Source organism: Melospiza georgiana, chromosome 6 (assembly GCF_028018845.1).
Source record: "Melospiza georgiana isolate bMelGeo1 chromosome 6, bMelGeo1.pri, whole genome shotgun sequence".
Taxonomy (NCBI): Eukaryota; Metazoa; Chordata; class Aves; order Passeriformes; family Passerellidae; genus Melospiza; species Melospiza georgiana.
Window position 1 is genome coordinate 13811098 of NC_080435.1, and position 26857 is coordinate 13837954.

Consider the following 26857-nt stretch of genomic DNA (forward strand, 5'->3'; position numbering starts at 1 on the left):
AAATAAACATTTCCAGCATGGTTACAATAGTGATTATAAGGGCTGTGGACTAATCAAATTGCCTTAGGTAGCAATCAATTGAACTCTAAAAGCTTTTACAAAACATTTAATTGCTTGGGCTGTTGAACTGGTTTTGACACTTAGAAAACTAAGGCATACTTAAATAAATAGGTGGGTGCAGCTGTTAATCGAAAAATATAAACCAAAGGTAATTTTTTTATTGACCTCAAAAGGAACAATTTCAGTTTATACCATACTTAAGAAAGAAAAACTGTTTTCTTCGGACAAAACCAGGTCAATTTCTTTCTTTGGGCAGGGGAGAAGAAAGAAGAAATCCATTCTATCACCTTTTCTAGACAAAAGTCTAGTTATGCCTTCAGCACATCTTGGTATGAAATATGGAAAACCATTCTTCCCCCTTTATCTTGCTTACTCTTGATTTACAAAATATAGACCTGGATTAATATCTACCTTATCTTCCTGGGTGAAGGGGTGTGTATTTTGTCTGTTTTGGACTCAGAGAGGCTTTTGACTTCCTTCAATCATTCAAGATGGAAACAATTAATTCACACAAGTTGCCTGAAAACATTGAATCTGTTTCAAAGAGAATTTGTAATTTCATAATAGCAGCACAAACAGCACAGCAGGCAACACAAGGCAACCTTAATCACATTGCAAAGATGGGACTGGACTAAAATGGAGAAGCTACTGCCAGAAGAACCCTGTCCTCAACCAGAGGGCTCTGAAGCATGTTAACATGAGACAAACAGGTAGAGAAGTAGGATATTAAGTCCTAGATAATCTGGGATATAGGGGGACGTTGCAAAAAAGAGAGAAGGGAAAAAAAATGTACTTTAACAGCTAAAAACTCTGTGGTACACCTCTGCCATTTAAGAGGTAAACTTATAGCATTGTACAAGATTCCTCTAGAGAGCAGAGGAGGAAGACTGGAGAATCCAGACTTTCCCAATAGTACCAGAAACTGCTACTTGAGCTGGAAATTAGAAGCCAAACCTTGTCTAGGCGAGGTATGCTTTTAAAACCACTCACGTTCCATCTTAAATGAAAAAACAAAAAAGATGCTCAGTGACAGATGCAAGTAATAAACAGAAAAATCACGTATTTTGACCTTTATCCTTTTTGGATCAGCGTGCAAATTCTACATCCAACAATATGTGCTGCATGGATCACCAGAGCATAACAGTATTCATTTATCAGTTCACAAGGACACTTTGTGTTCTAGTGCATAAGGAAAGAGGTGAACAAAATACAGGTTACAAACTAGGGCAGATTAAATCACGTAACACGCCTGTCAGATTTTCAGAACTAATGATATACTGGTCACAGGAAGGAGAAATCTCATTCTTTTCCTTCAAGGGTTGTAACAAATTTTTAAAAAAATCTTCACTTCTGGAACCTACTGGTGGACCTCAGGCTTTTTTATAGTCATCTGCTTGTGATGTACTGCAATTGCAAACTACAGTTGTTCTACAAGAATTAAATAATAAATACATCTTCGAAACAATGTTATGGCAACTTGGATGTCTGTGGGCAAAGCAATTTCCCAATGCAAATTCCAGCAAAACCCATTTTCAGTAAATTGATTGTGATTACTCCTGAAGGGAAAAACATAAAAAGTAATTATAATGTGTATTAGATATTAGGGCAAGTTGGATTGCTTTATAGATTTAGCCAGGTAGTACTTTAATGAAATTTGCATGTGTAACTTAAGAAGAAACCCACAGGTTAAAGTGGATATTGCCATCATTTTCTCCAAAGCAATTTTGTAACTCAACTACTTCGGTTAGAAGGGAATGCCATCTGAGTGGCAAGGGCACAAATTTCCAACTTGGAATAAACCCAGTAGCACTCTTCAAAAAAACAAGCACCACTCACCAGTTCAATGAATAGTCAACTCTGCTCTAGTCATGCACTTTAGGAAACTCCATTGGAACAAAACCAGGACAATTTGACTCACTCCTTTAGAATTGTCCTGAGTCAAGAAAACTGGCACTCAAGAATAAAACCCAAATATTTTTTCAACGGCTATTATACTTCAAATCGAGGTTTTTCAATCATTCCGATATTTATGTAAATTTAACTCAAGGGCAGGTATGTTCTACTGACTACTTTGTTGAGAAATCCAGCAGGGAAAATCAGGAGACTTGGCACAGAATATGCAAAGTCCATTAAAGTAATACTTTCCAAGTCTAAGTCAAAAGCTTGTCATTCTTCTAAACTTTTAAGACCATTTCCAAAATAGTCAGTGAAGTGGCAGAAGCTTCATCATCATTTATTAGCTCTGTACATTATACATAGAATCACAGAATGATCAAATATGCTGAGTTGGAAGGGACCCACAAGGATCATCAAGTCCATCTCCTGGCCCTGCACAAGACAGCCCTGATAATCTCCCCCTATACCTGAGAGCATTGTACAAACATGTCTTGAACTCTTCTCCTAAGGTTCCACCCTAAATCTCCATAAAAACAAAAAAAGAGCTTGTACTTACAGTTACCCTTGTTTGCTAAAACACTCAAGCCTAAATCCCACTGTCTTGGAGAGAATTTGGCATAACTTACCCAGTTTGCTGAATATTTCTAGTCTGCTAAACTGGACCAGATTCCACTTTCACTTGGGATTATTTTTTTAACATGGCTTGTTTAATTTAAAACTTTATGAAGAAGATTAAGAGACATTGCAGAAGGAGAGACAAGTGTAACAATTGAGTTTTCTCTGCAAATCTGCTCTTAAAACTTCTACTGGTCTAGAGCAAGCCAGGACTCCTCCATGCCTGTTTGCAAAACCAGACCCAAACTCTTCTCCCAAGATCCTGAAACCCTCCCACACCTGGGAGAAGGATAATGATGTAGGAGGGGAGGAGAAAGAATGAAGACAGGATGGAGAAAGGGTGGCACAGCTGGTACTCCCAGCCCCTCAATCCCCAGCCCTGGAGCTCCAGCCCCCCGGATCATCCCATGCCAGCACTCACTCCCTGGGGCAGCACTGTTCCATGGTGCAGGGGCCCTGGGGAGGCCACATGAGTGATGGGCCTGCAGACATTGCCCTGACCCTACTGGAGCACAGGGCACTGGGATGAAACCAGATTCAGCTATGGATATCCTCAGAGGGTTGAAATTCCCTGGCATTCCTGATAGTACCAACTATAGCTATTCAGCACCCATGGAGGTTTTCAGTAATCTGGATTGAACAAAATACATGAATGTGAATTATAATCAACTGAAAAACTGAACTATATAAGTTGAATCTACAACCAAGCCTGCTACTCAGTGCATACCCTAATGAAACAGACACTGGGAAGAAAGGAAAGACAAGAAGACAAGACTGATTTTTCTGGGATTGTTGAAAACCATTGCCTTACACTATTAACAAGAACCATTTTTTAAAAAAAATCTGAGGTACTTGAGGATTTTTTACTATTAAATAGGCCTTAAACTTACTCAGGCCTCATAGTCACAGGTTTGGTTTTCATTATTGTAGAGAAAGCACTGGAGTTTTTAGGTCCTTTCAAATCAGTTTCAATGTGGCAGTGCAATACAATGTCTCAACCTATGCAACCAGGCATTATATTGTATTTTTATGTCTTCTTTATCCAATATGCTTTCCATGTTTTGATGAAAGAGCTTCCCTGGCAATGATAAATGCTCTGGTGAAAAGTAGATGCAAAGCTAGGAAGTATTTAGACTTGAGTCATCACTCAAACTACTTTTTTGATTGACAATTCAGGATCCAAAAATTCATCTTACACTCATGGTCTACTTTCAGTACAAGGTATGTGGTTTATTTTTTTTGGCATGTGTATTTCAGGCAGGGGAAATATCTAAGCAAGACTACACCAATGCAAAGTATGAAGTGCATAAATAAATCTCCATAAGAAAAGACATGAAAAGTGTGACAGGTATCAGTTCTGTCACTTGAAGAGTGACTTGAAAATGCTCAGACACTGGTAATGATATAAAATTCCACAGTAAAAGGAAAATCAAACTGTAGCCTCTATCTTATACAATTAATATTTTAAACTAACAATTTGTGGTGAATGTGTTTTCCTTGCTATTGAAAAGGAAAAGCACCTCTCAAAGAAATTAGGCTTTATTTTTTCCTTTCTTGTTTGAAACAACTGTTAATAAGGAATGATATTTATCCCATATACTTCAATTTTCTGTTTTCTAGAAAAATCTGTAGGATTCTATTCCTAAAATACCCGCCAAATGTAAACACTTGCTTAAATTTCTTGGACCAACAAAATTTTCTAATGGATACAATATCTGTTCTTTATGGTATTTTAAAGTATTATTAAAATTTATAAGAAATATGGACTTAGCCCTGTAAAAATACATATCTGGAATTAATCTAAAAAGTGTCTGCCACTCCAGCTCAACATTTAAAGGATAAAGCACCATACATCAGTAATTCAGAGACGTGACTTTCTACAAAAATTTCTACAAGTAGAAACTATCAGTGCTGGGAAATTATTAACACTAAGGATAGGAAACAGAGCATGAGACTGCTGGATGTGCAGAAAAGGGGTGGAGGAACAAAAGGACATTGCAAAGAGAAAATGAGAGTTTTCCTTTCCAGTTGATTTCTGTTTTAACCTTAAGTGGACATTTTTTATGCTGTTATGTATTTTCCTTTTAACAAACAGTAAAGAAGCTGTCTTACATAACATCCACAGAAATCCTTCCCATAAAAAGCCTCAGGAATACAACATAATCTTTACAAGTTCTCCCTTCAAGTAAGGGAGCAATGGCAACCTGGCAGAACTTACAGAACGATGATTCCCCTGAGAGCATAAGTCTTATTTGCACACATTCCTGAGAATCTGTCAACATTTCCCAATGGCACACTGCCACATGTATATACAAAATCCCTATTATTGGGACAACATCGCAGATCTAGAAGAAACCACCTGTTTTCCTTGGTATTTCCATATACACAGCCTAGAATTCCACAGTCTCTTTTTAGTATTCTATCTTTTAATGCCTAAAATAACTCCAGGGGGGTTTGTTTCACAGCCTAGAATGTTTATTACCTGCATCTTCCAAATTACATACAGTTATATGTCTCAAAATTCCCAGTAACGCTTTACTGATAAGTATTTTTGTAAGGTTTTGAGTTTGTAGTCTTTCATATTGAAAGATTGGAAAAAAATACTTCAACAATGAAAGCTGCTTTCATTTACTTTCAAATGAATCTACATTCTCAATTACTTCTTGTCTCACTACAATGACTCTCAAAATGAAATAAGGAGAAAAAAGGTCTTTTAACTGACTGCTATTCCCTGCAAGTTCAAACTGCATTCTTGCAGGGTTACCTCACCTTCACCCTCCTTTTTAAAAGAGAGGTTTCCTGTCTCCTCATCTTTGCATAGCCTTCATAATGGAAAACTGATTGATTTTCTGTTTCCACTATGATTCTATTTCAGAAGTCAGCCTCTCAGTAATGACTTAATTTTCTTGTCATGTATAATTTTCTGTAGAGCCACTGTTTGCAAAGCTTTCTTCATCTTGAGATATTATTGGTTTTCATACCTCGTTGCAGGTAGGAGCACTACAAGATAATGCTACTGCATTTGATGAACACAGACCACTGAATTCAGTTCATGCAAAATCACTGAATAAAAATTCACTGTTTCTTCCTGCATGGAGTCTGTTCTATAGAAAATAGAAGAAAGAGCTAAATGACTACTCTGTTCATCACACAATTATAGGCATTGATAATGAAACAGTCAAATGCGTAACCAAGTTCAATCTGAAACCATTTCCTTTTCCGAAAAAATCCTCGACAGTTTTGTGACTACCCTTTCTCATTTCAGGTTTTTCAAAACTCTCAGAATGACAGCTCACTGAAGTAATTTTCCACTATCAGTACTTAGAAAACAATTCTATGTGAATCCCTGTTTCCATGCATGTTTTGCAACTACATTTCTGGTGTCCTATAGATGTTCCACTTACAATGGCCTCTTACAGCTGGGTCTAGGGGGAAAAAGATTTTTTATTTTCATCTGTCCAGGTACATATTTTCATGAAGTAACAGGAACGTGACTATTAAAATTCTATGCCTATCTCAATTTGGCTTGAAACTGGTCAAATGCCAAAGAAGCTTTAGCAGAGAGATGAAAAATGTAAGAGAGAAAGCTTACAGACACCTTGTCACCTCAGCAATCAGGCTAAAAACAGAATTAAGGTGTGTCTACAACAGCACTGTATGAAGCAGCCAAGTCAGCAACAGGATCTTGAAACAATACTGCTCTTCAAAGCCATGAACAATAATTACAGATGTAATCCCTGCTGTCAAAGGAACACGGCCATATTAACCAACACGACCAATGTTTAACCAACAAAAAAGAGATCCTCAGGTAGACAAAAGCAGATTTCTACGTAGTGGGGGATGAATTCCATGCAGCTGAATGCAGACTGTAAAAAGCACAGCATGTTCTCCATCTCTGACCTCTCTCCCTCAGTAAGCACATCCTCCCAGACAACAGATCAAGGCTTTTGCAGAGTTGCATGTTATTCAGGCATTTCAGAAAATGCACATGCTTACTGTAAACTCAAGTACCTTCAGGCATTTCAAAAAATGCACATGCTTACTGTAAACTCAAGTACCTTCACTAGCCTCTGAAATACAGATTTTTTTTTCTCTAATTCCTTTCTAAGGACAAAATGTTGCAAGAGGTGAAGCATGATACAAACACAGTATCTGATCTTGTGGCATACAAACCCAGATCAATATGACAAATCATGGGCTGTGCATTTCAAACCCAAAAATGTCCATTGAACCACAATGTTAAGGTCCGACCATTTCAGGAGAAACAACACAAATGCCAAGTTAGTATAAATTTCTCCTCCCAACTTTTTAATGTATTTACAATCTCTGTACAAAAGTCTTATTCCTCTTAAAACAGAATTAAAAATCAAACTGAAAGGGAATAACACAGATTATTCCATAAAACCAGTGTGATTCTCTCTGGTCACATACACTCTTCCAGTCATGGTTATTCATCTGGTTCTACTCAGAGAACACTCTGCCAGTTTCCCACACTAAAGTGCTGGAACAGATAAGGGCAGAAACAAAAGCAGGAGGGTCCCTCCCCTCCCATTTAAAGCCCATCTTAACATCTCCAAATCTCATTTTGCTTACATAGTATGAAAGGACATCTTATTCTTAGTAAGTCAGAGAAACATCATCCCAAGAGACAAAAATTAGAAAAGAATGAGCAAATGAGAAAGGAGAATTTTAATGGAAACACAAGAGTTTAGCAGTTCATTTGATAATGATAATGATTCTAACGATAATTGCTTTAGCAAACCTGGGCTAGACATTAGGGAGAACCTTCTAAGGGTGTAGGTAGTCTGGGAGTTCTGACATCCATTCATATGTACCTTTTAAGAGTTTGCTAGATAAACTTCTAGTAAAATTAATGTAGTCATAGTTTATTTTGACTTTTTAAAAAGTTATTTGCACCTTCCAATACTACTACTTGCACTCTACTACTATTCTGAATACTATTATTCTGAATAGTAGCTTAAATTCAGAAGTAAAAACCTGCAGCCCTACCTGTGCACTGTCTTTTTCTGGTGCACCTATTTCAGCAATGCTGACACTCAGGTGCCTTCAGAGCAAAAGGGCTCTTTTCTGCCTTCAGAGCAAAAGGTTCCTTGTCCACAGAAAAGATCATAATTCAAAATAAACAACATCTCTACTGAAGACCACAAATCACATTACTGAATGTGTTCAAATTTTCTCAGTGGCAAAAATCTCTTTACCAAATTCTCAGATAAGGAAGATTAATGTAGGTATTTTAAAACTAACAAAACCTAGACAGCTCAACAAGCAAGAAAAGTGTAACTGAGTGCTACAGATTCACAACACAGAAGCCCTGGGAGTTGTTTCTTCATACAATCCTAGTGCTTCATATCACTGGGGGCCTGTGAATTTTAACAGACTGAAAGTGAAAACTTGCTATATTTTTATCAGGAAGCAGAATGGTATCTCTGTACCTAATGAATTTTTGCAGAACATTAAGGGCTGGCACTCTTCTTTAATACAAACATCCCATCCCAGCCATTGTCTTTGCAGTCCTTGCTCTCCAAACAGGGAGAAGCATAGATCTGTTCTTGCTATGGAGTAGCCTACACCATTTTCATGAAGCCAAACTAATTACCTGTGGCCCATCTGGTTTAAACCAGTAACAGAAGTCAAGAAGGGGAAACATGCCAAGCAATATATGCCCTGAAAAGAAAGCATGAAATCTCAGCAGACAGCTAGGGACAAATAAGCCTGAAAACTGCTGTCCTCAGAGCTGAGGCATGCTGGCAGACCAGTCACTTACAAATTCTTAAGTTACAGTGTAACTTTAAAAATACAGTGTATCTAAAACTCTGAAGTCAACATAAGAAATACACATCTGACAAAACCAGATAATCTGACTACCAAATGAGAAAAAATTAATTTTGACACTTGTATTTACCAGTTCCATTTCTGGGAAAGTCAACTCAGCTCCTTTCATGCTGCTTCCATTACATTGCTTCAGTCTCTTCATAGAAGCCATTTAAGAAAGACTATGCACAAATGAACATCCACTGTGTCACCATTTGCTTCTCCTAATTTCCAAACTATTCGAGTGCCTTTCATGCCAGGGCTGAGTGCCCAGGCAAGCCATGCTCCAACAGCAGAGCATCACGCAAAACAAGCTTGCACTCTGGAACATACAAGCCTCATTTAAAAACTCTAACACACCAAATGTAGCCTTAATTCCTCCTTGCATAAAATGCTCACCATTTTTCTTCTCTTTGTTTTTTGGAAAGTTTTCAACTTAATACCGAAACTTATGTAGTAATTGCTCTACACCAGCTGGCTCAGAATTGGTAGAGCTACAAATGACAGATATGCAGAGGAATACATTCCACCCTTTCTTCTCTTTGGCTGCTCTTAGCTGACCTACAGATTATTCCAATGATTCTCCCCAGTGGGAATTCAAAACCAGATGCATGCACTCGCTTCAGAAGATGTCAGTAGAGTCAGACCTTCGTTGCATTGATTTTATATTGTAAGGTATAATCTTCAAAAGAGCCTGCTCTAAGAATAGGTTTGTTCCTCTTGAGTCCTTTCTGAATCTATGCAAAATGCATGGAACATCTCATGGCTGCAGTCAGAGCCATGCTGTACTGAGCTGGCAGCCCAACAAAGAGTAGCAAAACCAGGGAAGTCATCAGCAAGGGAAACAGATGTAGTTTAGAGCAATTAACATGCATCCAGATTTACTGTCACCAACAGAATTTACTTTAAAAAGAGAAGTGACTGACAGACCTATACTTTGAGCCTTTATACGGGGAAAAAACATGAGCCCAGTAGCATGACTGAGTAGGATTCAATAGTATTACCATAATTTAAAGACATTATTAAACTTGCTCCAGTAACTGATACTCAGTAATCAGTAATAATTTCCTACTGAGTCTTCTGTTCCCCTCAGTATAAATTCATATCTCAAGCTATATCTTGTGATCCAAATCAAACATATTATACAGGTTCTCTAACATGCAATAAAAATGACTACACCAGTCAGTTAGCCTAGACAGCCCTCTAAAGAGACATTTTTGTGCCTTCTTGAGTGCTGAATTTTATACAGAGGGCCCAATTACAAAATTTCTTGATATGTAACTGTACTCCCCATATTCCTGACAGTCCCTGGGTTTTTTTAGGATACTCACAAGAAGATAGACAACTATGGGAACAATAGAGGGCAAAGTGTTATTACCAACTAGGCGCAACAAATATGAAACTGTGCATATTTTAACTTTCAAATTTTCCCTCCAATCCCATTTTCTGCACACTGATTGTCCAATGCAGAGCATATATGATACATGCTTAGTAATTCTACAATAAATTAACACCATTTTTAGAATTGCTTGCTTTTCTGTGAGCTCATTTGTCAAACTGGAAAGAAAAGCCAGAAAGATTAGACATGTGGAAAAATTCATCAACAGTATTAGTGATTCCAATAAAATAAGATTATTATGACCAGGTTTCTCACAAATATTGTAACCTTTCATAATTATAGGTATAAGTATTGGTAAAGCAAAATCCTACTTAATAAACAGTATTCTACAAATTTGGCTGGTTTTCTAATATACAGTTATTTGACATAATCTGGTAATTGGAAACTTCATTTGGAACAAGCAATATGTTTCCTGTTGGTTTAATCCAGCATTATTTACTTACCAAAATTTCAACATTCTACATTCTGTTCCACATAGTCCTTCCTGAGAATGATGTTAAAAGTTAGTGACAGTTCCCATTTCACTCCAAAACAGACACATGTTAGAAGCTGCTTATAATTTCATTGAATTTGTTTACCATACATTATCATAAAAATTACCCTGCTGTTTACTTGTATATTCAACATCAAAACTGGTACTTGCCAGAAATACTTCTAAGGGAGACAGTGTGTATATATACACTGGAATAGCAAGCCAACAAACACATCATTCTGTATACACAAAGTTATGGCAAGGCAATTGAATCTGCAGCAACTTCTAAAGATGACAGATTACTGATAATGTAATTACAAGTATCTGTTCACAATCAGTTTCTAGAAGACCAAAGCACCTATTTTCTTTGTGCAAAACACTGGTCAATTGTCGCATGCATTAGGCTGAGGAAGTGTGAGGTCGATGAGCAGTTATTCATCATGTGCTCTTCCTACTTTTCAGTGAAATATGTAAGTATATTTATAGGAAAGGCAGAAAAGAGCATGACAGCACTAAGAGAAGGGACAACACGTCTACCCTCCTGCCAATCTTTCCAAGAGGCAGAGTAGCAAAACTAAACTGGTATCAACTGCTACTGGATAGGAGTAATGAAGACTGCATAGATTCTGGTAATTTTCATTGCACAGCAGCTCTACAAAGAAAAGGCTAAAGTACTTAAGACAGTACTTCACATCCACAATGTTTTTGCAGCAAGAATAAAGAATAAACTGAGTAGCTCAAATAATAATTTTGAAGAAGTGGCAGTTAATGCTTGAAAATACTGATAATACATACCTATAGAAGTTTTAAGTAACAGGAAGAGAAGCTGCAGATTTTTTTTTCCTCACATATGCAAATATGAAATCCAAAGCTGGGGATGCTTGCTGTATTTTGATGAGACAAGAACATACATTATGTTCAAGTACTTGAAGATAGAGAGTGGTTTGGGTTCCTGTAGCTTTAAAATGAAAGCAGCTGCTCTACAGCTGTGCATCTCAAGAAGTCAATAATGACAGAATTTTTTCTAAAAGCTGTGAGGTTAAGTGTACCTTTTATCAGGAAGAAACATGTTTGGTTTTAATTTAAATACTGCTTTGATATAGGCTGTCAGAAACCAGTCAGGAGATAACAAATTATTCTAGCTAAACTGTGTGCAATTTGCCAATAGCAGCATTTTTTGAGCATGTCACGAGGACAGCGACAGTTCCAGTGGTTTACAAAGTGCTTCTCTCTCACTAATAATCCCCAACACTGTGTCCCACAAGGCTGAATGAAACCATCTTGCTCACTGACCTCTGCTTTGTACTGGCAGGCATGTTATTAAAACACAGCTAAGAACAGCAGCTGTTTTGCATACAATTACTTAAATCAAAGATCAAGGTTTGACATATCTGGTTATTATTATGCTAGACTTGACAAAATTACTGAAAGTATAAAGCTACTTTTTGTTACCTGAGGCTTCTTAAACAATTGAAACAATCTCTTTCTAACACTGTCTTCCATGCATTTTAATTACGATTGATACATACAAAGCTCCATAGTTTTAGAGATTTTTCAGCAGATTTTTGATATTTTTTCTCAGAAATGCAGCAGTAGCTATATCTGTAACTCTAAAACTCTTAATAGTGACAAAGTGGGAAAGGTGGAAAATGACAGAAAAGATGCAACTCCTGCAACAGGCAGGAATTTGCCACCATTGCCCCTATCCCTTAAGTCCCATGTTCAATCAGGTGGAAAGAGGACAGGGAATCTTTTGTGTCATATGCCCTGTTTGCCTAAAAGGTTTTTACCAGGGAAGGTAGGACATGATTCCTGTAATCCATTTCTCTCTTGGGCTCCTGGATACTCCTCAACCAATTCACCTCCTTGCGGAGTTCCCTGAGGGCTTTCCAGTTCAGGAAACCCCCTGAGCAGCACTGGAGTGCCCCACCACAGATCATGCTGGCAGGGCAGCCTCTCACCTCAGCACCTGAGTTTACTTGTTTACTTCACAGTTTACTTTATCTCATTTAAGGGTTCCGTACAAAATTAAGAGATAAGGAATCATCTGTTATTCAAGGAGCAGCTACTCTCTTTGTAGCCTGAAGAGAGGTGTGTTAAAAAATATCCATCACACAGGGCAAACTGCCTAGTGCATATCCTAACCATCAAAATGTCAATAAAGAGTATAATGTTACATTATGAAGTGACACAACCAATGCCATTTTCACTTCTACTTTGTCCAAAGCATTACACTTCAGGGGATGATAAAAGCCCAAGGAAAGCAATCACTAACAACCTAAATATAGGGTTATTTAACACTGTGTTTAAAAAAAGTAACAGCTTTTAATGAGTGTATACTGAGACTTAACATATTTATATCACATGTCTAAAGTCTGTAATAAACTACAAATGCCAGGAAGGCAATGGTTATGCAGCCATGAATAGACTGAGAACCTCTGTGAAGAAAACACCATACCTGCAGCTTCCTACTTTTTGTCATTGTTCTTTCTCACAAGACAGCAAGAAACAGAACAATTACTGATGCTTCCTCCAATGATAGCTTATGTATATAAACCTTATTTTCTTTACTCATTATTTTCTTGATAATATTTGGGAAACACAGTGGAAAAAATGTTTGCTGAACCTGGACAAAACATGCAGTAATCTAGTCAGATAAAATTCAATTTACTTGCACACAGAAAAGAGTCACTACACAAAGTCTCACTTTTTGCTTTGAGAACACATTCATAACCTTATAAAAAATTTAAGTACAGAGAAACAAAATAACCGACCCAATGCCTATGACTTATGAGAACAGGTGCAACCAAATTTCAAGGTCCATTTGCCATATTTATTTTTCCCCTCAACATAGTTATGAAAGTGCATATTTAGGTATAAAGGTAGTTCACTCCAGCACAGATATCCTATTTGGAAAGAGGTTTGTGAAATCAGTATAAAAACATTCATACATCTTTTCCCAGTATAAAACACTGAACTGCATATACTTAAGGCAGGAATTTAATCAAGCCCGGGATTAGTAGGACCAATGGAGCTACTCACCATGAGCAATGGACAGAATATGCCTGGCTACCCACTGACCTTATTGAAATTATAGCCACAGTTTATCCGTGCATGTTAAAAGCAGTAAAATTCCAACTTTTTGAGACATTCTGTTGAAAGACAGAGTGGAAGTCTTCAGCAAATCATCTGCTCTAGCAACCACTTAAACACCAGTGGAATTCTTGCACGTCTCTTCAGACATCTGTAACTGCAAGACTCCAATCCACAAGGGAGAATTACATACACACAATTCATAAAGAATAGCTTTGGCTCCTGCTGTTCCTCTCTCTTGTAAATCATTAACATTTGCAGGAAAATCATGCAATTCCTAGACATCAGGTGGATGAAAACACTATCTCAATCTCAGTTTTCTGCCATGAGAGCTCTACATGCATTCTCTGTGACAGTAAAGCTTGCTAGAGAGATTCTTGCCTCCTAATCAACAACCAAACACATTCCCACATCTTGATTACCCTTGATTATGCCAGCTCAACTGCCTCTGGTTAATGTTGTGAAAAGCTATAAAATGTGTGGATTTAAAAAGAGTGAAGTTTTCTTTTAGACCAGAACATTTTACAAACAAACCAAAATCCAAAGGCACCACCGGAACCTTCAGTTACTAAAGCAAGGTTCAGTAGAGGACTGGTCTCGTTTAGTTTTTGTTGCAGAAGTTGAATTTGAGAAGTTAAACAGATGATCCAACATGTTTTCTTCCTGCAACCCACACTTGATCTCACGTGCAGTGCTGCATTTTCCAGATGTGTTTTCCCTATGCAAACTGGTATTTTTAGCTCTTAAGTGTCTCCTTTCAGATAGCATTTGCTGAGAGACTGCTTTGATCTTAATGCATATCAAAAGAGTCTAAATTACAAATTCCTAAATAAACTGCTTACATTTGACTATGCACTCTTTAAATTTTAATCAGGGTAGAACACAAAAGGGACAATGTTTCAGCTCTTAACATCCCAGTTGGGTAGGATATTCCACATACTGCTCATGTCTCCTCTATCAGTCTATTGCCAGCTGGTGAACTCTGTTCCATTATTTCATTCTTGATGGCACTTATTTCCATGCCTTTTGCTGTATTTTTGATTAACAGTCTACAGTGATTCCAAAAACTAAAGAATGTAAGATGCATTAAAACACACTTTTGACCATGTGGAAATGTTAAAACCCAAAGTGAATTTCAAGACACAAGATATTTAATACACAGTAGGAGGTGCTTTTCAGTTCAAGCCTTGTATCCTATAAATCAAATATTTTCAAGTACAGCTGCTATCCAAAAAGTCAAGTAAGGTAGAAAGAAAATTTCAGAATTCTAATTATTGATATCATTAAATCAAATATATTTCTAAGTTTTAAAGTGTACATGGCCATTGTGAGCGTTTTAGGATGTTTCTGTAAGATATGAATCTATTGGCAACAACCTATTTACTCAAAAACTTTCTGGTTTTTTTCTAGTTAATGCAATAAGAACACACACATAGAAGACACAAATAGGTGGCTTATGTAAGATTATTGATTGAAAATAATGTGATTAATGAATACTCCTGGGCCATAAAGGTCTATGGATAAATCCCAAAAATTTTAGAAATGCATAAAGATAGATATATATAATTGGTTTAGAGGAATGAGACTCTCTTTTATATAAACTACAGCTGTTATTTCTCACAGTTCCTCTACAAACAGGCCATTTAGGAACAGGCATGTAAAACTTATTTCAGGTTAAAATTGCTCTTTAGACAGGCATCTCTTTCCAGATCTAATAGTGCATCCCTAAATCCCAGTTCAGAAAGGTTTCAGAACTGTGATCTCACTATTGTGTCAATATTCAGGACAGCAGGAGGTACCAATGACACCACAAGATCCGAACTTCAGTGTGGTGTTCAACAGAGAAATAGTCCTGAAAGATAGTTATCTTAAAAATACAAATTCTGGTCCAGGCAAAATGTGTTTAAGAATACAGAGGTTTTACAGAGGCTCCAACTCTTGTTTAGGGACTTAGAAAAAATAGACTGTAGAGCCCCACATGACTTACAGAAACAAAGCAGGGTTAGGTCCCTCTGGCTGACCTTGGTAAGGTCAATAGGTATCACAATGAACAGGAATGTTGAGGTTTATGCTATTCTCCACTTTCTCCCTATCACCAAAACACAAATGCACTTCAAACGTGAACACTGTTTATAGCAATTACTTAAATTCTACCAGAGCATGCATTAGCATTTTAAAAAGCATCTGTGTGATGCAGTGACTGATGAGGCATTTAGAAAAATGTTTTGAAATGTTCTCTTTTTCTTTACCTGTAATAAAATAAAACTAATAGGAACAGAAAATTACTTTATAAAGTAACTATCAATTGAGAGGAGATGTAGGACGTAAGAGGGCAGCATGAAAGACTGGAATAAATAACAGCCAGGAGATAAGAAATAATAATTTTGCATTATTTTTGATTTAACCACCTCAGAAGAAACTCAATGTACTTGATAGCACCACTGAAAAGTCATGTGATGCAAAGGCACACCAGCACACAATTTTCCAGAGAAATCTGCAAAACATTAGAGGATTAATGATCCAGAACCAAGGTCAAAGTAGAGGTGCTTGAGGGATATGAAGGAATCTCCTCAAAATGCAGCTAGGCCTTCCATCCTTTAAGTAAACGACTCTGCACAGGTAATATTTTACAAAACTGCCTACTTTACCAATTTACGTGGAATTTACTGTTTTCTTTTACCACAGTCTTCAACACATTGTTTCTCTCTCTCTCTCTCTATCAAAACTGCATGGCCAGCCCCACACAGGAAGCAAAAGGATTTTTACATTAAACTATCCATGAAAGCATATAAATCAGTTATAGCATGCAACAGAGGAAAATATAAAGAAACAAGAAGTACTCTCAAGTACTTCACAGAAAATAAACTGCAATCAGATTTCAGACAGCTATTGAAGAACCAAATCAGGTAGATATTGTTCTGGGCTTACAGTGTTAAGATAGCAGGAAGTACCTATATGCAGGAATTTGTTTGGATGGGGTTACATTACTAACCTACAGAAGAAGTGACACCACAGTTATAAGGCAGATGCTAACTGACCTCAGCACATGGACAACCTTTTAGTCACCTGCTACAGGAACACTGAATCTTTTCAGCCAGATGCATTTAAGTCTGCACAGATAGCTGTAAGCAGAAATGCTTTATTTCCTCAACATGCTATAGGACCTCCTCGTAAAACTCAACAAAAACTTGAGGTCATTGCAGAGAGAAGTCCAGCCACAGAAGCAACATTTACCAGACTGCTCAGACATGAAATTTTCTCAGCCTTTTTGGCACTTTGAAAATGAATGTACACTGAAAGATGTGACAGCCTACAAGAAGTTTAGGAGGCTGTACAATACTGTCCTGAAACTGTGCTGTTGAACTGTCATAATCTGTACTGGTTGTGAGCCTATCCATACTGCTGTACAGCCCAATGCAAGAAAAATAAGAAATTGTCATATTTTTCATTAGCTGTCTACTGACTCTCATTTGAAAAAGTACCTAAAAATGCTTCTCTGTTTGACTTACATTACTGAGTTTTTATATGCAGGCAATAGGGTTGCTGAACATCTCAAAGGAAGAAAGGAAACTTGGGGGGGGAAAAAAAAATCTTTCATTGCCAACTATGCAATGGTTAGCCAACTATGCACTTGCAGCTGGGAAAGCCAACCACATCCTGGGCTGCACCAAGGGAAGTGTGGCCAGGAGGTCACGGGAGGGAATTCTGCCCTTCTACTCTGTTCTCATGACACCCCAGCTGGAGTGTGGGGGAGAACAAGGACCAGCATAGAACCTCTCCTTGTTGGTTCCTCTATCACATCAAAAATTAAGAGGTATGTGTGAGAGCACACAGTTACCAAGACCATTCAGTGCAATATGCATGGAGAAAGGACTACCAATCAGACCCAAATAATTTCTTCTTCTTTTAAACTGCATAGCTGTAAACAAAGCTTTGAACTTACTGTTTATCAGACAAGAAAGTATTTCTCACCTGGAAACTGCCATCTAAAGAGGAATACTCACCCTGCTGCAACTGCAGGAGGGATGACCAGTATGAATTTAAGTTGTGCTTCATGCAGAGCTTCAGAAAGGTGAGTGAGCAAGTGAATCAACTCCCTGAAATAGAAATATACTATTAGAGGGAAAGGCAGGAAAACTGCTGCTATATATTGAGGAGAACAAGTAACAGTAGTAATACTTGAAAAGATGCAGCTGGCAAGAGAGACAAACACAATTTGTTGCAAATTATCATAGCAGAAAAAAACAATTAGGAAGACTGATTAGGCTTACTGTTTTTAAGGACTACTAACACTGCACTGCTTGAGACAGTCTTAGTTTTATGGGAACTGGTGATCACCTTGGGGTTCTAACTGTTTCTTAAGTTTTATTTTATTTTTCTAACTATGCATTGTTAGCATGTAAAACAAGCCAGCATACTTTATCAAAGCAGCATACTTTATAATTTCTTGAGGTCATTTTTGGTGAAAAAAATTAAGATCAATAGAAGAACCAAACACTGTTCTGAAGAAGCAAATTTTGAAGAAAATAAAGTTGCCACTGTGCTGCTGCACACAAGAATTTGTGAAGATACTTTCACAGCAGAACATGCACTCTTCAAAAGGATATTTCTGAGGCCTGTGTTTAGAAACATTTCTTCTACTGGTTCTTTTCCTGTATAAGTAATCCTTTTGTTTCTTCATACTTCACTGTTTCACTGAAACAAAATACACGTTTGACAATGTCATATCTGGAAATAGCATCTTCTGTCTGCATCATTTAAATAAAGACTTCCACAAAAGCTGATTTTCATATCCATATTCTTGATATTTCAATAGTAAAATAAACTTTAAAATTCTTATGCAAACTGGCTTTAGCACTTCTAATTGGAAGGTTGATGTCAATAGAAAACCCTTTAATCTGCAGAAACTAAATTTAATGTCATCTTAAGAGGAATCCAAGAATACCCTAAATTTGCACTACAAACATGGCCCTTCTGAGTGCCTTTCTTAAGTCATTTGATTTTTCAGAACAAAGTTAACTTTCCTATTTTTCACCTGCCCATAAGGGCCCACAAAAAAAGTCAGATGATATTAGTACAGAACTCTAGATCTGTTTAGGACTACACTTAAACCAGAACCAAATAGAAAGCAACTTCACCATCCATGACAAGAGGCTGAAAGTGCTTAAGCAGGCAAGGCAGAATATACAAAAGCCACCATCCAAGCTGCTTGCCCCACTTAAACTGGATCAGACCTGAACTCTCAGAAACAACATCTTGGTACTGTCATGCCTTTCAAGGCAGTATAATCCTAGAGATATTCTACTGAAGATATTGATCTTCCTATATAATTATCCATCACAGTGATTATGCTTGAAACACTATCCAAAGGTAACCAAGTATTTCCATTTACCCTGAAAAGGTTTGATGCCTGATGAAAACTTCCTAGGACCTACAAAAGCCATTACTTTCAAAATCCAGGCAAACAAAAAAAGCACGTTTTATCACCTTTCCAATACCAGCAATATTTTGTGCTTACAATTTGAGAGCTGCCTGTGCTGAACAGCCCTTAACAATGAGCTATCACACTGCCACCTGTATTTCTCTTCTAGGGGAAGACAAGGGATTACAGGAATCAGCTTTTGGTCTGTCTGCAGCATGTACTTCTGCCATTCTTGCTTTGGGAAACCAAGAGTTTTCCCCCTGTTACTTTACCACATGCATTCCACATCAGGAGTGTCATTATTAAGACAACTCAATTATAGCAAAGAAGAATCCTTTTTCACAGGAACCACATTAAAAAATTACAACACTAAGCTAAACAGACATTTATTGAAACAAACCTACACATCTATCACAACTCCCACATGACATAATCTTATCAAAAACCATAATCAGTATTAAAACTAGGTAAGCAAGCCTTCCCACTGATTTGTATCTCGTGGCTTAGTGACCTTTTTAACTAATTATGCCTGAACTACAATATAACTCAACTTTTATTAGATGTCAGAGATGCTATATATAAAATAAATTTGACCAAAGAATCAATTCCTCTCGCCTTGAGATTATTCTACAGTGTTCATCAGTGGGGATCTCTCTTCTCTGCCTGGCCTGCCTTTGTTAGCTGCAGGAGCTTTGAGAACTCTACTCCATGCAAAACATTTGCTGACTTTAAATCTTCAGAATATGAAGGGACAAAAAAACCTAGCATAGGTACAGAACAAGATAACTTTTCCATTTAGAAACAAGGTCAACATCCTTACTCCCATTCTGCACAGGCAAAAAGTGAGCCACAAGGGCAGTGACATACCCACAAAAACACTGACTGCACAAAGAAAGTCTTATTTTGAAACATATAAGTGTAGAACCATAACCAACAACTGTAAACACAGGACAGAGATTTGTGGTCTGGAAAAGGGGTGGGAATGCAGATTGAATGCATTGTTGAATGCAGTGGGAATGCATTGTTGGTGCTGTCATGACTCTAAAACAGGCTACATCTAAATAGCCACTTCCTACCCTCCCACACAAATTTCAATCAGTATTGATCTGGCTGAAAAATAATTTCCTTCAACTTGAAGGAGGTCAAGAAGAAAAAAGGACGGCCGGAAAATTGCAGATTTTTGCTCAAGAAATTCAAATTAGTATCCATTTGCTAACCTGTCAAGCCAGGGTTCTGGGTCCTGAAAACTTTCTGGCAAATCAGGCAGGATTAATGGCTAAAGACTGAATCTAGGCTCACTTCCATGTGTGGCCAAGACAGATGATGTAAATCAAATGTGCACTTTTCCCTCTCCTCCAAAGAGCAATAGCAGAACATTCATTTATTGTGCTATAAATTAAAACTTTACTGTGTCCCAACACAGTAAAGTTTTCCAGTGTTTTAAATGCAATATTCTCCAATGTTACCATTGGCAATTTTGAAAGAAAAGCTACTGACATTTTAAACATTATAAGGAAGTACAGAAAAACAGGAATAGAATAAATCTTTCTAAAAAAGCTTCATTAAATATTTACCAGACACTTCACTGTAGTCAAGTTTAACTTCAAAGTAGCTACTGAAATATTGGCAGCTTTAAGATTCTATCTTGAGCTAACTAAGGTCTACTTCATTCATGCTATTTCAGGCCTTCTCTTATCACTACTATTTGGTAGGTCAATTTTCCAAGTGTTTATGATTTCAAAGTACCTTGTCCCCTATAAAGCTTTCATCACCCATAGTTTGTGGCAAGTTTATTTTTCCAAAAATCACCTTTTCCAGCACTGCTGGTGTACTGTGTTTTGAACACCTTGTAGAACAGTTAACTTCAGTGCACAAGAGTCAGTGCATTTTAAAGGCCTTAGAGAAGATAGGAAAGGTTTTCATATCCTTCCCTTCAGTTACACCACCCTTCAAAGCTCTGCAGCTTTCCAACTTCAGCCACCTTTCTGCACAAATTGGGAGTCACTGCTCCCTAAAATTTATGCCTTGTCAAGAAAATTGGACAAAATAAAGCTGTCTACTTGAAAAAGAAATTGCCCTTTTCTGCCATTTCACTGCCTAGTTAATACCTAGAAACTGGAGTGAATTATGGCAAATCTTTGATTAATAGATTAATTTTTCAGGGACTAACATGAAGGATACAACTACCAGAAGAGTCTTTCCCCCTATACTCCTACCAACATTAATAAGATGCCTGAAGGTCATCTTCTGCATAGAGTGACAAAAAAATCACGTTTTTCAGATTGATTCTGTGTGATGGCAGTGCCATCTGTCAAGTAATGCTGGACTGATCAGAATATTGTGTGCATTTTTATGTAGCCTGTGAGAGTATTATAAGTATATTATGCCTTTTTCATAACATATCCAGGTCTCTGGAGAAAAATAAACCCACCCAGTAAACCCACAATTGAGATAGTGAGACGTGGTCTTATCTAGCTGTTAACTAAATAAGGAGGAGAGCCTTTGCATGCTCACCCCTCTCAATATTTCTGCCATGTACATTTCTAAACTTAAATGCCATGAGATTAATAACTTGAAATATTTTATTGCAAAATCAGGCAAGAAACTTTTAGAAAAAAATTTATTTAAGAAGTAGGTTTAAACTATAAGAAACTGCAAAACATATTAGAATTGAGGTATCATCTGCATAGGATAGCTCATTTAGATTTCTATTAGGAGACTACTTTCCTGTGTGTTAGGGTAAAAGGTGGGCAGCTGAACCCTTTTTTACTGTGCAATGATTGCTAGCATGAAAGGAAGCAGCATCACTTAGATGCAGTCTTTCATCTCCCATTAAATTTGATGTCACTGTGATTTGTATATTAATAATTCTATTCCCAGAAAACACAGGGAAGAAGTAGGTACCAGTGCTACAGAGGGTACTTCAAAGTATCTGTATTAGACATCTGCAAGAGCCTGAAGTGCTCACTATAAAGCCCCCAAAACAGACCCACACAGAGGTATCAAAGTAATTCAGGTTCTTCAGTTGAAACAGGTGTTATTTCTAAAATTAAGAACCTAAAGAAAAGAACCTAATGCCATTTTAAACAAGTGAAAATACACACACCATGCATTGCTGTGTAGGACATGAGGGACCAAAGCTTCTACATGAACAGCCAGAGAAGAGGCTGCTCAGGATATCTAACATGAAAGCAGGCAGATACATTCAGGCAAACAATTCTCTTATAAAAATTGATAATGCTGATAAATCAACATTTAATGAATATGCAAAATAAAGCAGCACAAAGGACTTACATAATTTAAGACTTTAGTCTGCTAAGCGTTACAGAACAATTCTATAACCCCAAACCAGTATGACTGAAAATGTTTTGGTTCTAGAAAAAACCCAAACTAGTTTGAGTTAGTTCTGCTTAAGAATACACAGAACAGAAGGTATTTAGTGAGCCTGAAACCACAGAATTTCATGTTTTAGTGGATGCCAGCAGCATAACTTTTTAGCAACATTTCACCTCATCTGTGATGCCAGCTAGAATTAACAGGAAACTGAAGACTCAGATAACTCCTTGGGCCTCAAAGGAAAAATTTGCACTCAATTCTAAAGTTGACTTGAGTACCCCAAAAAAGAAAGGTTTTCTAGAAACACACAAAGGGCTGAGAGAGAAGTGTGTAAGTTCATCTAATTGTAAAAGTGCTCAGTGATCACAGGTTCTTAAAGAGGCTGGTCACAGGATTTATATGTTACTGAATAGTTACTCTGCTATTCTGTTAGATGAAGATTCTTACATAATTTAATCATCACAAAGCTTTTAGGCAATTCTTAAGCCCCAACATCAAGGGAGAGCATGTGTTATGAAAATGCCCATCCAATATTCAGGTTCAGCTATTGAAAAAAGGTATCTCATGGGGACACTTACTCACCTGAGGTCAACTGAGAAGAGAGCTTCAGCTGCAATTAATCCAGCTTTCTGATATATTAAATAGTTTTTAAATCATAGCCCAGTTTCTTGGTGAGTTAGGACACTAATCATCAGGTTTTTAGATTCTTTTGCAGACTCACCTGCTCCTGGGTGCACTCTGCTAGAAAGTATCACTGCACATTTTCTTCAGAGAGTGGATGTTGATTTTGCAGCTGAAACACTTTATCAGGCACAAATATTCCATAAGCAAATCCCCCCACTGTCACTTTAAGCTGGATAAAGAAACCTTTATCCAGCTTATCAAGTACTGTATCAAGTGTTCCTGCACCACTAAGGCAGCGCATTGGATGGGATCTCAGATCTTTTCCAGAACAGTTAAAAACATCACAGGAATAATTTCCATACCTTTCCCCTTAACACAGATATATGAAGTATATAGAATAATTGAGTGCCATTTATTAATTTAATGGCTAGGTATGCACTTAATTTAGGTTTTGAAAAATGAAAACCATAATGATTCTCTGTGAAATATTTTTCCTAGATTGACACCACTGCTCTAACATTGCATAAAGCAAGCTGGCAGCTGCAGGGTATACCCATGCATTTTTATGCATCTGTGTTGAGTTTGAATAACCTGTTGCTAACTGCTTATGTGAGATTATTCCTTGTATGTCAGGAAAAAAAGGGATTTTTTAAATGTTATTTTAAACTAAAACATGTTCACTTTAAATAACATGAATAAACTGTATTAGCTAGGCAGGTCTCCTTGTATTGTCAGACTGCTCTGAAAGTAGTTCGAACGCAAAATATCTGTTCCCAGGAGCATCATTATGATCTTTAGTCCCTTTAACTAGAAGCAGGTTAAGCTACTTCCAAGCATTTGACCTTGAAGGATCTGAACCAGGAAAGCCTACAACTCACCTAACAGTTATGACAGATGCTTCATTTGGAGCATGCACAAATACTGTCCTACAAGCACTTCACCTCTCCAAAGGATTAGGGTTCACCTCTGTGCTGACATCTCTTGCGAACTAATCCCCACCTTTCCAAGGTTAAGAACTTGCTCCACTACCGGTGTTTGCCACTTTCGAAAGAGACAAGCTGAGGGAAGATCAGGGGTGACTCACGTTACAATAGTGCCACGCTGTGGGCTAAAGGAGGCATTGCACTTCTCCAACTTTGCTGACAGGAACGAGCGAAGCAAAGACCACCCATGCTTATGCAGAAAAAACTGCTCTGTACTGCAGGAAATGAACTGATCAAAGTAACAGCACTCAAAGTGCAAAAAATACAGGCCAACGTAATAAATGCACTTAATTTTTCCCCTTAAGATCTGTTCTAAGAAGTTGTTCCCTCCAAGAACATTATTAGGGAAAACTCTTGGGCACTGGATAGCCAAGCCACTGAGTTTCAAAGCTAGTGATAGGAAAACACAATCTCAAAATGAAGACAATGGTCCCACAACTTAGAAGCATCATAAGACAAAATTACCATGTAATGATGTGAGTCTCCCACATTCACAAAAGAGCTGTAACTGCACACTGCTTCAGCTTTCTGTCTCAATTGGCATAATGTAGAATGCTGCAAGCCCAACCCAAGGCACTGTTCAACTTAAACATCCCAACCATTTCTAGGGACACAGCAATAAAAGGAGGAAAACCCACTGATGAGTTTCCAATGAAGCACTTAGATCAGGTCTTGAAATGGAAGAAAACCTGCAATTCCTAACTTGTTTCCCTTTATGCCTTCCTGACAAATAATCTCACATTTAAATTAGGATAATCCTTCAGTGCTGTTCACAGCGGCCACACACAATTACACATTACCTACTCAGAGAAAAGGATCCAGTTACCATTATACAACATGAGAATAACCCTGTCCTTTTCAGAAGTTATGGAAAATACTTTCCACTCCTTTCTATGAGTAACAGACAGATAGTGATAGGAGGTGGTGCTTCACCTAAATAACACTCAGGTAACTGAGGGGTGAGGCAACTAAACAGCAGTATCTCCTGTAATACTAACAGTTTTTATAACAGCTGTTTTTCATAGTGTCCTTCTGGACAAAATGTCCAGCACACACATAAACTGTGCCATGGAAAGGGCCCTGGGGGTCCTGTTTATGGGAAGCTGGATCTGAGTCAGCAGGGCCCTGGCAGCCAGAAGGGCCAACCCTGTCCTGGGGGCATCAGGGGCAGCATCACCAGCCAGAAAAGGGAGGGGATTGTCCTGCTCTGCACTGGGGCAGCCACATCTCAAGTGCTGGGGGCAGTTCTGGGTGCCACAATGTGATAAAAATGACATGAAGCTGTTAGAGAGGGTCCAAAGGAGGGCCATGAGGATGGTGAAGGGCCTTGAGGGGAAGCTGTGTGAGGAGCAGCTGAGGTCACTTGGTCTGTCCAGCATGGAGGAGACTGAGGGGAGACTTCATTGCAGTTACAACTTCCTCCTGAGAGGAAGAGGAGGGGCAGACACTGACCTCTTTTCTCTGGTAACAGTTGTTGCATCAGAGGAGGTTTAGATTGGATATCAGAAAAAGGTTTTCCACCCAGAGGATGCTTGGGCACTGGGACAGGCTCCTCAGGGAAGTGCTCACAGCACCTGCCTGACAGAGCTCAGGAAGACTTTGGACAACACACTAGGGCACAGGGTGTGACTCCTGGGGATGATGCTGTGCAGGGGTGGGAGCTGGACACAATGATCCATCCTTGTGGATCCCTTCCAACTCAGTTTATTCTGCAATTCTGTGATTCTGTGAAACAACACTGCTTTAAACCAACATTACTCCTGGAAGAGAACTGTATTTTTATCATGCCACAAATAAACTCACCCTGGAGCTAATAGAAAAGTATGCTTTGCTCATGTGTTTCATCTGCAATACAGCATTTTCATGCCAGTGTGTTTAAAATGATCTTCAGTGAGTCTTACAATGACAGTTACACAGTCTGTCTTATATCTGTGTTAACTAATAGGAATACTATTGATTTTACTTAAATACAGTAAGCACAGTAAATAAAATAACCACTACCACCCACTTCTGACTGGCAGTTACTAATTGCTTCAGACACCCTCTTGGCTACTTTATTAAGACACTGCAGTAGCTTCAGAGCCCAGGATACAGATTAGCTCTTAGGAACAACCAGGCAAATTACCTAATTATAAGCAAGAGCATACAGCAGAAGGATTACTCATTGCAGGGCAATTGATGGAGCCCTTTATAAAGCTAAAAAAGATTCTGCAGTTTCAATTTTTTGTTCCCAAGTATTAATTTTATAGGGAAAAGGTAAGACTGCTAATAGTAAACTCAGTTTGAGAAGTAATTAATACATGCCATCAGTCAGCAGTATTTGCACTAACCAGAATAACCTTAAGTAACCATTTTTTGAAAGGCGAAAGCCTTCCATAATGAAGTTTGCATTCTGTGCATCATTCTTGAAGCTATTTTCCCCCAGACATTTTAGGCAACAGAGATCTGTAAGAAACTTTAGAGAAAGTGCTTTAGAGAAATGGATGCCTGAATTTCCTGAGAAACTAACAGAAAATCTTCAGATTCCTGCACTGAATCATTAATTTCACCACCATATTCTGCCTTTTCCTCATGAAGCAAAAGTTTGGCGTTTGCCTTAGGTCTTGAAAGTGTCACACAGTTCCAAGCCTCAGCCAGTAACCCAAAGCAAACACTGTTATGATAGAGGTCAGTGCCAACATGGGAATGAGTGTGTAACTGAGGTATCCTCCATCTCCTCATACAAATTAGATCATGCAGAACTCAAGAATGAAAGACTAACACGACCTGATGAACCCACTGTGAAGATTATGATGTAATCTTTGATCTCATGTACAGTGAGGTAAAACCCTCTACTTCATTGTAAGACTAGAAGAACAACCTTTAGTTGTTCTAGAATTAAGTGTATTTATTTGTAAAGACATACTCAAATCAACATGGACAAATTAAAAGGATGCTTTAAAGGAGCTGATTTTTAGGAATTGCTTCCTAGAGATTTATACTCACATTTGCTTTTGATTTCCCAGTTGACTCCACACTTCAACTACAAAGCCATCAAAATTTTCATTCTAAATAAAGAGAATTGTCAACAAAACACAGTTAATGACCATGCAGTTATTTTTCTTGTACTATTACAGATTGAACAT

At 37.8% G+C, this 26857-nt stretch overlaps 1 protein-coding gene across 2 annotated transcripts in view; it reads right to left on the reverse strand.

Moving 5' to 3' along the window:
- Positions 1-26857, reverse strand: part of CHID1 (chitinase domain containing 1) — a 98506-nt gene that overhangs the window by 62117 nt on the left and 9532 nt on the right. For both annotated transcript variants that reach the window (XM_058026423.1, XM_058026425.1), the window contains exons 7-8: positions 26718-26779; positions 17372-17464 (exon numbers count right to left, since the gene is read on the reverse strand). In XM_058026423.1, the coding sequence (XP_057882406.1) occupies positions 17372-17464; positions 26718-26779 (155 nt within the window). The remainder of the gene's footprint in view (positions 1-17371; positions 17465-26717; positions 26780-26857) is intronic.